Here is a 12544-nt window from a genome sequence, read left to right as displayed (position 1 = left end):
TGTGATTGTGGGAAAATATGTGGGTGCTCAGTGGTCTTTTGTGTGAACTGCTAAACGACGCTTCAAAGTGGCTCGCTGACACCTCGCAGATGAAAATCCAGTAAATTTGTTTGATCAGGCGTGTTTAATTAGACTTAAAGCTGAACTGTGCAGAGCTGCGGCCCTCCAGGAAGTGAGTTTGATACCCCTAATATAAAGGGTTAAATGAGTTTAAGAATGAACATTTCAGAAACTCAAATTTTTTCATGTACGGCTTTGACTAGGGATGTTACACCTGTGCTTTATAGAAAATATAAACTAAAATCATACCCTTTCCCTATAACTATCATTTATTAGTAAAACCATTTAATGGTATCACAAAAATAATCCTTTAATATGTATTCATATGTTAACTGTCAAAGGGTTTATTTATTTTTTTTTTGGTTCGATTAAAAAACAACATTGGCATAGGTATTTTCAGACAGTTTGTTTCTCTACCAGCAGAGGGCACTCTTGGATTATAGTTCTGTCATAGTAGACGTTTTCCTTCTGATTTTTAAAGCTAAATGTAAATAAAATGTGTCTCTTTGGATGTTTATTATTTCACTAATTTCAGTACCAATGTGATGTTATATATGACCAATGGTAGAGTGCAATTACCATTGCTGACAATGTACTTAAGTATTATATTATTATTGTATTGTAATGTAGTTATATGTATTATTTATTTTGTTTGTTTGTCGGACAGTTATTTAATGGTAGATACTGGATAATTAAATGTCCATGCTCATTTCAGCCTATACGAGATAAGATCTTTAAAAATGTTGATAATAATTTAATAAGTCTTTTAAATGCTTTGCGTAATGTACATGTTTTTATGTTTAAATGTAAAATTTATTATTTAAAGTTGCTATTTTTTGTTTTAAATTTAATTTAGCCTAATTATTATCATGTTGAAATTACCATTCATTATTATTATTATTATTATTATTATTATTATTATTATTAATATTATATAAAGTTACTATTTTTATTTAATTTTTAATATTTGATTTACTTTTTTGACAAAATTGCATGAATTATTAGTCAATTAGAAAATCTGAAGGATAAATTTCAAAACATATATTTGAATTTGTGTTAACTGAGGGATTTTTTCTGATTGATTTCTGATGCATTACTTTCTGAAATTAATTGAAACACATACCTAATCAGATGACATGCATAAACTAACTAAAAGATGAAATGCTGCATCTTAATTGTAGGTTTTGCTCTGTGCTAGTTGAAACCTTATGCTGATGATTTGATTGTAATATTTGTCGTTCTTGCTGCTGACATGCTGGGTTAAGAAATGACTCGTTATGAAATGCGGCAGTTGCTTTATAATTACAGTTAGCATACTGCAATTATCCCTCCTTGGGGACTGTTTATGTTCTCTCAAAGGTACTAGACAGGGGGCATTTTACTTCTGGGAATGAAGTGAAAACTGAGCCGGATCTCTGTTAATGTGCGCATCAAGCTCCATGGCAACCAAAGGCCTATTGCTGCCCAGCTCTTTGGAAAAATTGCACCTTATAGAAAGTGTAATTGATGATTATTAAGTTCACTGTAATCCATTTCAAATTGCTGCCTTTGAAGTTCAGGAACATGCAAATATGAACATGTGATGCATATTAGTTTTATTTCTAAATGGTTTAATTCGCTGCTGTCTCATTTTGTTTTACAGATCTTTTTTTTTAAAGACCTTTGTGAAGATGTTGACTCTAAAAGCCCTTCAAAAGAAAGTAATATAGATGCTAAAAAGAAGCTGTTTCACAATAAGAATACATTTGATATGTTAACTTTTGGATTCATTAATTTATTTAATTGCTTATAGTGCTTTATTGGATTTGTTTGAATTGTCTGAACTGCTAACCTAATTCATATGCTTTTTATGGATAGTCTGCAAAATGCATGTTTCGTTAGTTCTTGCAGTTTGAACAACTATGCATGCCTCCAAATAATGGTGTAAAATAAATATGCATTTTAATCATGTCTAAGAGAATGTCCATTTAGTACGAAACGATTATTTTCATAAAATTAAAAAATAACTTTAACTTTATTAGGTACACCTGTCCAACTGCTCATTAAGCACATTTCTAATCAGCTAATCATGTGGCAGCATCTCAATGCACTTAGGCATGTAGACATGGTCAAGACGATCTGCTGCAATTCAAACTGAGCATCAGAATGGGGAAGATAGGTGATTTAAGTCACTTGGATTGTGACATGGTTGTTGGTGCGAGACGGGCTGGTCTGAGTATTTCAGTAACTGCTATTCTACTGGGATTTTCATGCACAACCATCTGTAGGGCTTGCAGAGAATGGTCCGAAAAAGAGAGAATATCCAGTGTGCAGCAGTTTTGTGGGTGCAAATACCTTATTAATGTCAGAGGAGATTGGGCAGACTGGTTTGAGCTGATAGAAATGCAACAGTAACTCATATAACCACTCGTTACAGCCGAGGTATGCGGAAGAGCATCTCTGAGTGCACAACACTTCAAACTATGAGGCAGATGGGCTACAGCAGCAGAAGACCACACTTGCTGCCACTCCTGTCAGCTTAGAACAGGAAGGCTACAGTTAGCACAGACTCACCAAAATTGGACAATAGAAGATTGGAAAAACGTTGCCTGGTCTGATGAGTCTTGATTCCTGCTGTGACATTTGGAGGGTAGGATCAGAATTTGGCATCAACAACATGAAAGAATGGATCCATCCTGCCTTGTATCAATGGTTCAGACTGGTGGTTTAATGGTGTGGGGGATATTTTCTTGGCACACTTTGGGCCCATTAGTACAAATTGAGCATCGTGTCAACGCCACAGCCGACCTGAGTATTGTTGATGACCATGTCCATCCCTCTTTGACTACAGTGTACCCATCTTCTGATGGCTACTTCCATCCGGATAACGCATCATGTCATAAAACGTGAATCATCTCAGGCTGGTTTCTTGAATATGACAATGAGTTCACTGTACTCAAATGGCCTCCCCAGTCACCAGCTCCTCAATCCAATAGAGCTCCTTTGGGATGTGGCGGATCGGAAGATTCTCATTATGGATGTGCAGCTGACAAATCTGCAGCAACTGTGATGCTGTCATGTCAATATGGACCAAAATCTCTGAGGAATATTTCCAGTACCTTGTTGAATCTATGCCATGAAGGATTAAGGCAGTTCTGAAGGCAAAAGTGTTCAACCCTGGTATTAGTATGGCGTACCTAATAAAGTGGCCGGTGAGTGTCTTTAATAGCACATCATGACTATAACATTAACTGCACATATACTGGAATCACTTCATTATTTTTTTATTTGATATTTTTAGCTTTTGAACAATAAATACATACATTGCCGTCCAGTCAGAGTTCATCCTCTTTTAAAGAGCTTTAATATTTCAAGTGATAGATGACAAAAATGCAGGGCTTGCTTATAATAAACAGAACTTTATTGTAGTATGTATTTTTATGTATGTAGTTATCATAACTGTTAAAGGTACCATAGAATGCATTGATACAATATGCTAAATTGGTCTCTAATATCTACATAGAAAGTTTGTGTGACTTAGGATAAGTGCAAAAAGTATCCATAAACTGTTTTATAGGTCCATTTCCAACCCTGGGAATTGGTCCTTATAGACTTAATCACATGGCCAGGAACGCCCACAAAAACGCCACAACCATTTGTGCCTTGGGGAAAACGATACATTGGAATGAATGTACGGAGACCTTGCACTTGATCTTCAATTTAAACAATAAACTAAATAAATAAAAAATATTTTTGCTTGATTTAATATAGAAAAAAGTTATTGCGTAACATTGACATTGAGATAATGTCCATTTACAGTTGCAACTGTGTCCTGTCCTGCCTCTGCATAAACAAATGAGTTTTATTAAGTTTACTGGTAGTCACATAGTAAGCCAAGTGATCTGACATAATGTGTAAATGAGCATTAAACACTTATATTTAGCCATTTACATGCATTCGTTGCTTCAATACAATAGTGCACTTGTGTCTTTTGCCTCATTACAAACATGCGTGGTAAATTTCACAAAATACATGTTAAAATAACAAGATACATTTTAACAAACAATATATTTTTGCTTGATTTAATATTGAAAAAAGTTACAGTGTAACGTTTTTCATCTATGATAAGTTTAAAAATCCCAATCTTAAGTTTTATATACTGCCAAATAAACTCATGAAACATCAGTTCATAAAGCACAGCATTTTGTCCGGCACGTCGTGTATGTGTCAAATGTGCATACGTTCTTGCTTTTTATATGAGCCCTTTATTCTTTTATGGTGTTGTTTGTTTCACCTATTTGACAGATGTCTAAAATGTGAAGCAGGTGATTACCTGAGTTTTAATTACATGGAGAATAAATAAAGACATAATCTTGTAATGTGTTGTAATTGGGTTTTCTGGAAGGGTACAAAGAACATATGTGATCTGACAGGCAGAGTACAGTTAGACGTTAGACCTACAGTTTCAGGTTATGTTTTAGTGTTATTGGTAATGTCCCATGTTACATAGAAACTTAGTAATTGTCCCATATTTAACTTGTTTGATGATGGTTTTTTTCATGCTAGAATTCTGCGTACTGCAAAAGAATACATCCCTGTCAGATTATGTCTCAATTCAATTGCAAGCATTATTATGTGGATTATTGTTTGCAAGAGTTAATATTCTGTAGGAGAAATTACTTGGTATTAGATAATCAGGTTGTAATTTCAAGGAAGTGATGCTCAATCAGGCAGCAGTGTCATTTTTGGTGATTAAAAAAAGCACAACTTGTGCTGCAACTCCTGTTTTTGCTATTCATTTTCAATGGAGGGAAGACTTGTTTTCCCCCATGCCAACACCACCCCCAGCTTTGACACAACATCGACCAAGTCTATATCAGATGGTTGGTTTTGACCATATATGAAAGGGTCATTAATATTAAAGAGGTCTGCTCTGACACTTCAATTCATATCAGTGCCTGATACTCAAACCCACACACAGTGTGATAAAGTACACACATGCAAAATAATCATTCTTCAGTTGTCAAAATATATTTGAACAAATTGAGCATATTCCTTGTTAAATGACAATATGTTCAACTGAAGTTAAAGAGAGGTTTATTTTAGCTAGGAGTGAGTGAGCCATCTCTGAAGCTTCTAGAGTAACTTAGTTTGCTCATGTTATGTTGTGGAGAAAATATAGACTAAGTTATAATTATACTTGACAAAAGGGGGCCAACAGTGATGTATTTTGAGGGATTAACCTATATGAAAGCACAGGCAGAATTAACACAGAAACGTCGACTGGCCTAGTAAGGACTTGAACCAGTCACATTCTGGCTGTGAGGCGACAGTGCTAACCACTGGGCCGCCATGCTGCCCTATCAAGGAAAAAGGGAGGAGGAGTAGGGGTGGAAGTGGGGATTCTTCAAGACGAAGATAACTGAAGTATGAAATTATTTATGGTGAGCTAGGAAGCATCTGATTGGTGAATCATGGGTTAGCTAATGTGGGACCAACTGTGGTCAATCATAAACAGTGCTTAATTTGGGAATTGCGAGGTCCCGGAACAGATCAGGGTAACGGATCTGGCATGTTACCCAAGGATATAGAGGTGTCACGCACGAATGTGGAAAGGGGGGGTTTAGGGGGGAAGGGGGTGGTGGTGGACCATTGGATGGCAGAGGGATGTCGTGGACGAAACTGGAAATTATACATTTATAAACTTACATTTTTTTAATTAAATTTATAAACTCAAAATTAGGCTTATAAATAAGCATCACTTATCAACTTGTCAACTTATAAATAAGGGGAGAAATTATTATTATTATTATTATTATAGAAACATTGTTATTATCATTATCTCTCTAGGAAAAGGTCAATCAAATGCTACTGGAAGCAATAATATTAATGATGCCTTGTATAACCTAACAATCTGTGTTTTGTTCCAATTGACTGATTGTTTTTCTCCTGGAATTTACACTCACAACTATATCCTGACCTTCATTCTATGCCACGTTTAACATTCTTGATGTGAACAGACGTTTGTTTGATGGTGTATAGGTATGGTTAAGGTTTTTTTTTTTTTTTTTTCTGAATATTTGACGTGTCCAACTTATGTTTTCCCAGGACACTGCTTTGGGAAAACCTCGTGAGATGTTTCATTTCGAGTCAGACTCCAAGCTTACCTGAATCTTTGTGTGCTTCTCTGAGCCTGACCTCCGCAACTTGGGCTGCACTGTCTGATGGAAATGGAAAGCTGACTCTCCTGCGCACCAGCAAGAGGGGAGAGAGTTCTCATCTTAAATGGGAGGTGGGGAAAATCCACCGTCAACATTTCCTGTTGATTTAAGTCATTAGCCTTTAATTGTTTGTTCAAAACTGACTGAGACAGCTTGAAATTTTGGTTTAGGCCAAAATTAATACTCTGCCGTTGTCTGTTCACTTTTATGCCATTCAAAAACACTTTAAATCATCTTCATAACACAAATTAACGTATTTGTAATCAAATCTGAGAGATTTTCGTGCCTTCATTAAAAGTCTGTTCGCTCAAAACTCTTTACTTCAACTTCAAAAGAGTAAATCCATGTCAATTGAGCTGTTTAAGTCTTATGAAGTAGACTATATGATGGACGTTTCAGCTCTTACACATAAACATTAATAAATGAAAGCTCAACCATATCATGAGATTTCAGAAGCAGAAGCATCACTTGCAAGGGTTGTGGATCTCTAGAGAACTTTTAACATGCTTTTACATTTGTGCTTGTTTCAGTGTCTTGGAAATATATTATTGATTGCTGGGATAAAAAGAGTAAATATGCAAAGCTTTTACAGCTGAATTAGTATGGCTAGAGTTTTTTTTCTGTACAAAGTTATGTGAAAATCAGCTTCAAGGTTTATACAAATATAGGGTTCATACGGTCATGGAAAACCTGGATATACGGTCATGGAATTTTGACATGGCATTTTGGAAAAACAGAAAAACCCACAAAGTTTTGGAAAAGTCATGGAAATTAGTGTAACAAATATCTGTACACTTGAATCAGGGCTGCGCGATATTGGAAAAATCTGACATTACAGTATTTTGTATTTCTGTGATATATATGTGATATATGGGATGTGAATACAATTTCACCAGATTTAACAGCTTCATTTGGATTGATTGGGAGGATTTTGTAGAGGAGTGAATCTTGAATAATATATAACAAATAAATTGCAATTCAATTCAATTCAATTTTCAATTCACCTTTATTTGTATAGCGCTTATACAATGTAGATTGTGTCAAAGCAGCTTCACATAAAAGGTCACAGTAAATAGGAACAGTGTAGTTCAGTTTGTAGTGTTTAAGTTCAGTTCAGTTTAGCTCAGTTCAGTGTGGTTTAATAATCACTACTGAGAGTCCAAATACTGAAGAGCAAATCCAACGATGCGCAGCTCTACAGATTCTGAACCATGCAAGCCAGTGGTGACAGCGGAGAGGGAAAAAAAACTTCACTAAAGGCGGAAGTGAAGAAAAAAAACCTTGAGAGAAACCAGACTCAGTTGGGCACGACCATTTTAATTTCTCCGCTGGCCAAACGTCTTGTGCAGAGCTGCAGTCTCAGTGGAGGAGGCTGGAAGCTGGCCTCAGCGAAGACTCGTCTGTCTCTGGAGCGTCACAGGTCTCATGTTCTCCACTTTTCCATGACCATCGCAGTAGTTGTTCAGGATTCGGCCAGGTCCAGGATATGGAAACCTTGGGATCATCTCGTCGTTGGTCTTGGGTCGAATCAGTGACTCTGCATAGTCTGAGGGCCTCGGGAAGAGTATCCCCAGGTGGAAATGGAGAATAAAGAAAATAATTAGCGTAGCTGATGTTCACAGTGTATATCAGCAAGATGCATAACCTGTGTGGAAGCCCCCTAAGTGGTGCACTAAGTGTATGCTTTACTGAACAGATAGGTCTTTAATCTAGTTTTGAATTGGGAGAGTGTGTCTGAGCCTCGGACGTTATCAGGAAGGCTATTCCAGAGTTTAGGAGCTATAAATGAGAAGGCTCGACCTCCTTTACTCGACTTTGCTATTCTAGGTACTACCAGAAGCCCTGAGTTTTGAGATCTTAAAGAGCGAGTTGGATTGTAGCGAGACAGAAGATTGGTTAGATAAACAGGAGCTAGATTATTTAAAGCTTTATATGTAAGAAGCAATATTTTAAATTCAATACGAAACTTAACAGGCAGCCAGTGTAAGGAGGATAAAATTGGGGTGATGTGATCAAATTTTCTAGACCTGGTTAGAACTCTGGCAGCTGCATTTTGTACTAATTGAAGTTTGTTAATAGAGGATGCTGGGCAGCCAGCAAACAGAGCATTACAGTAGTCCAGCCTAGAAGTCATAAAAGCTTGGACAGATTAGACGTCTCGTCAGGTTTAGTTGAAATATATAACTGAGTATCATCTGCATAGCAGTGAAAGCTGATCCCATGACTTCTAATAATGTCTCCCAGGGGTAGCATGTATATTGTAAACAGTAAAGGGCCTAAAACTGATCCTTGAGGCACCCCGTATTTTACTGGGCTGATTTGTGAAGGCTGTCCATTTATATTTACAAACTGGTAACGGTCAGATAAGTATGACTTAAACCATTGTAGGGCATGTCCCTGGACACCTGTAGACTTTAAGCGATTAATAAGGATACCATGGTCAATGGTGTCAAATGCCGCACTAAGATCGAGTAGAACTAATAGCGAGATGCACCCTTGGTCAGCAGCTAAGAGTAAATCGTTGGTTATTTTCACTAATGCAGTTTCTGTACTGTGATGAGCTCTGAATCCTGACTGAAACACTTCAAAAACATTGTTGGTCTGCAGAAAGGAGCATAATTGAGCAGAAACAACTTTTTCTAGTTTTTTAGATATAAATGGAAGGTTTGAAATAGGCCTATAATTAGCTAAGTTGCTGGGTTCCAGTTGTGGTTTCTTAATAATAGGTTTAATAACAGCTAACTTGTAGGGATTTGGAACATGGCCTAAAGATAAAGAAGAGTTGATAATGTTAAGAAGAGGTTCTCCTATAACAGGTAGCAATTCTTTCAGTAACTTTGTTGGAATTGGGTCCAATATACACGTAGCTGATTTAGAGCTATTTATAATTTTGTCTAGCTCTTCCTGTTCTATGATTTTAAAGCACTGTAGGTTATTTAGATTCAGAGGCGTGTTTACTGGATCTGAAGTATAAGGCGGTGCAGAAAGTTTAATATCTCCTATTTTCTGTCTAAAGCCTTCTATTTTATCACTGAAAAAATTCATGAAGTCATCACTACTAATTTGCGGTGGAACGTTTTGTTCCAAAGATGACCGATTATTTGTTAATTTAGCGATGGTGTTAAATAAGAATCTAGGATTGTTATGATTATTTTCTATCAGTTGGCGGAGGTGCTCAGCCCTGGCAGATTTTAAAGCCCTCCTATAGCTGGACATACTGTCTTTGTATGCAATTCTAAAGACTTCTAAATTAGTTTTTTTCCATTTACGTTCCAGGGCACGGGTTGCTGTTTTGAGAGCGCGGGTTTGACTATTATACCACGGTGTAGATTTATTCTCTCTAGCCTTTTTTAGTTTGATGGGTGCCACAGTATTTAAAGTGCTAGTAAAGATGGCATCCATACTACTGGTTACTACATCAAGGTCATTTGCGTTTGCGGGTGCATTTCAAAGTAGAGAAAGATCAGGTAGGTTATTTATAAATTCATCTTTAGTGGATGGAACAATAGTTCTACTAATTGCAAGCATAGATAAATAAAATACAGCAAAGATAAAAGTAAATTATAGTTTTCAGGTGTTCACTACTCAGGTACTGATATTGAATAATCAATACTGCATAGTCTTCATTGTATATTATTTAATCTTTATTAAAGTTACAAAAAAAATTCTTGTGTCTGGATGTTTTAAAATGTGAAATATTGAAATGTTCACACAGTTACAGGCCTTAAAGAGACTTTTTACTCAAGTAGTGCTTCACTTGTTTCAGTACTATAGGAGTTATTAAATTATATTCTTTTTGTGTTCGTTTAAAAAAGAAAACTCATAAATGTTTGAAACAAGTGAAGGGTGTAATGAAATGGTAAGTAACTATCTCTTTAAAAATGCATGCAGATGATAAACTTTTACTCCATTATGAATAAAGTCTATTATATTAAACTATAATCCCAACATTGCATATCCTGCCATGTGACTATTGCAGATGCACACATTGCGATATCAATGCTGAAATGATATATTGAGTGTTGCCCTAACTTGAATATAGGTTAGTTGTCTTTACTTCATTTCTGTCCTTGGCCATAAACTTGCTCTCACATTGCTAGTGCTGTATAAGTTTTATCAAAATCAATTTTACATAGATATAAAACAAATTTAAACAAAATAGATTGTTGCGTGTTCTATGATATGCTGTAATAAATTTGAACGTCATTGTTTTCCCTGTATATGTAGGACATTACATGAAACATTACATCATGAAAATGTACTTAAAAGTTCTGGAAAAGTCATGGAATTTTAGTATTAAACGTGTATGAACCCTGCAAATGTATTTTTCATGTCTTTGAGGCAGTCTGATGTTCACTGAGATTTTTGTTCACAGAAATTGAGATGACAAAAAGTACACCCTGTTTGTTTCCCTTAGTTTACAAAAGTATGTCATTTTTGAGGATACTCAAATAAAAATATTGCAATCTGTGCGGTATTTTAAGGTCTTTTTCACTGTTATCCAAAAATAAAACAATAAAAATGGCCCATGCATTTGGTGACCTCAGAGAATTAATCTCATTGGTTCTCACGTGTCAAGCAAGCATGTCTGATCATCCATTACTAAATCTGAATGTTCTGAACATTGTTCTCTGCTCATTCACACTCAGTTTTGTACATTCTTGCAATTTATGGCCATTTTTTAATGTATAATTTAGAACTACTCACTTTGGAGTGAAAGGACTTAAAATGGAGGATCAGAAATCTCTCAGATATGATTCAAAATGAAAAAAATGGCAATAAAATGACATTAAACTAAATTTGTTTAACTGGCGAAAAACTAATTTCAAATGATTTAGGCATGAAATAGGGTAAGAGTGACCAAGAATTTTGGTGTAAGAATTTTACTCTTGAAGTGAACTAACTATCTATGGAAAAACATATATTATTTCTCAACATAAATAAATGAGGTTCACCACATACTTTTCATGTTGTTCTTTCGTTTTCCTCCCAGCCGATGTTCAGTGAATCTCTTGGAGACCCGTTTATCATCGTTCACAGCTTGGCTCATGTGCACTCTCATGTTCATACCATTGAAGTGCTGCTTCTGAGAGTCCAGAAAGATCCATCTGATACCAAAGGCAGCGGTTTCTCAGTTTCGCTGGAGTGGATCACTGTGGATAACTCTGCTGGCCAGGGGGAGAGTGAGTGACTTTCTGTTCTCCAGATCCAATGATATTAACTCTTTTAACATGCACTACCTAACAAAAGTCTTGTCGATCACAGTTGTAAGAGGAAAAAATAATAACTTGACTTATAGTTGATAATTTGAAAAAGTGTCAGAATGTAGATTTTTCTGATGAATCCTCTGCTGATCTGCATCCCAATCATCACAAATACTGCAGAAGACCTATTAGAACCACCATGGACCCAAGATTTGCACAGAAATCAGTCAAGTTTGTGGATACGAAAAATCATGGTTTGGGATTACATTCAGTATGGGGCGTACGAGAGATCAGCGGAGTGGATGGCAACATCAACAGTCTGAGGTATCAAGACATTTGTGCTGCCCATTACATTACAAACCACAGGAGAGGGCAAATTCTTCAGCAGGATAGCGCTCCTTCTCATACTTCAGCCTCCACATCAAAGTTCTTGAAAGCAAAGAAGGTCAAGGTGCTCCAGGATTGGCCAGCCTAGTCACCAGAACATTATTTAACATTATTGAGCATGTCTGGGGTAAGATGGAGGAGGCATTGAAGATGAATCCAAAGCATGTTGATGAACTCTGGGAGTCCTGCAAGAACACTTTCTTTGCCATTCCAGATGACTTGATTAATAAGTCATTTGAGTCATTGCAGAGATGAATGGATGCAGTCATCTAAGCTCATGGGAGTCGTACACAATATTAATTCTTTTTCCACTGCACCATGACTTTATATTCTATACTGTACATTATTTATGTACTTGACAAGACTTTTGTCTAAGCAAAGTCAGACCTTACTGTCCTAATTAAATCATTAAAAATCAAGATGTGATCATATTTTCGTTTGGTAAAATAAGCATAATCTAGTGGCCTTTGCCTTTCATATAAGCCACTTGTGATACCAAATGATTCATTAGAAGTCAAGTTATTATTTGTTGTTCCTAAAACTTGGAAAGGTGACTAACCTTTTCCAGGTATTGTGGAACTGCAAAGATTTTTTTGGGGATTCTCAGCCACAAGAAAAGTAATTTCTTAGTGAAGTTCACTTGTTTTAATTTTTCAGTTAAAGTTTTAGATTAAAACCTTGTATCTAAACATT

The 12544-nt window shown here is 36.0% G+C and overlaps 1 protein-coding gene across 1 annotated transcript in view; it reads left to right on the top strand.

Annotated features, from left to right (window-relative positions):
• nudcd1 (NudC domain containing 1) overlaps positions 1-12544 on the top strand; it is a 58848-nt gene that overhangs the window by 1541 nt on the left and 44763 nt on the right. Inside the window, 3 exon segments of the mRNA XM_056480248.1 lie at positions 6148-6194; positions 6196-6331; positions 11254-11443. Coding sequence (XP_056336223.1) covers positions 6148-6194; positions 6196-6331; positions 11254-11443 — 373 coding nt within the window.

The sequence above is a fragment of the Danio aesculapii genome, chromosome 19, assembly GCF_903798145.1.
Source record: "Danio aesculapii chromosome 19, fDanAes4.1, whole genome shotgun sequence".
NCBI classification, from domain to species: domain Eukaryota; kingdom Metazoa; phylum Chordata; class Actinopteri; order Cypriniformes; family Danionidae; genus Danio; species Danio aesculapii.
Note: the sequence above shows the minus strand (reverse complement) of the source record. Positions and strands in the feature narration are given on the sequence as shown.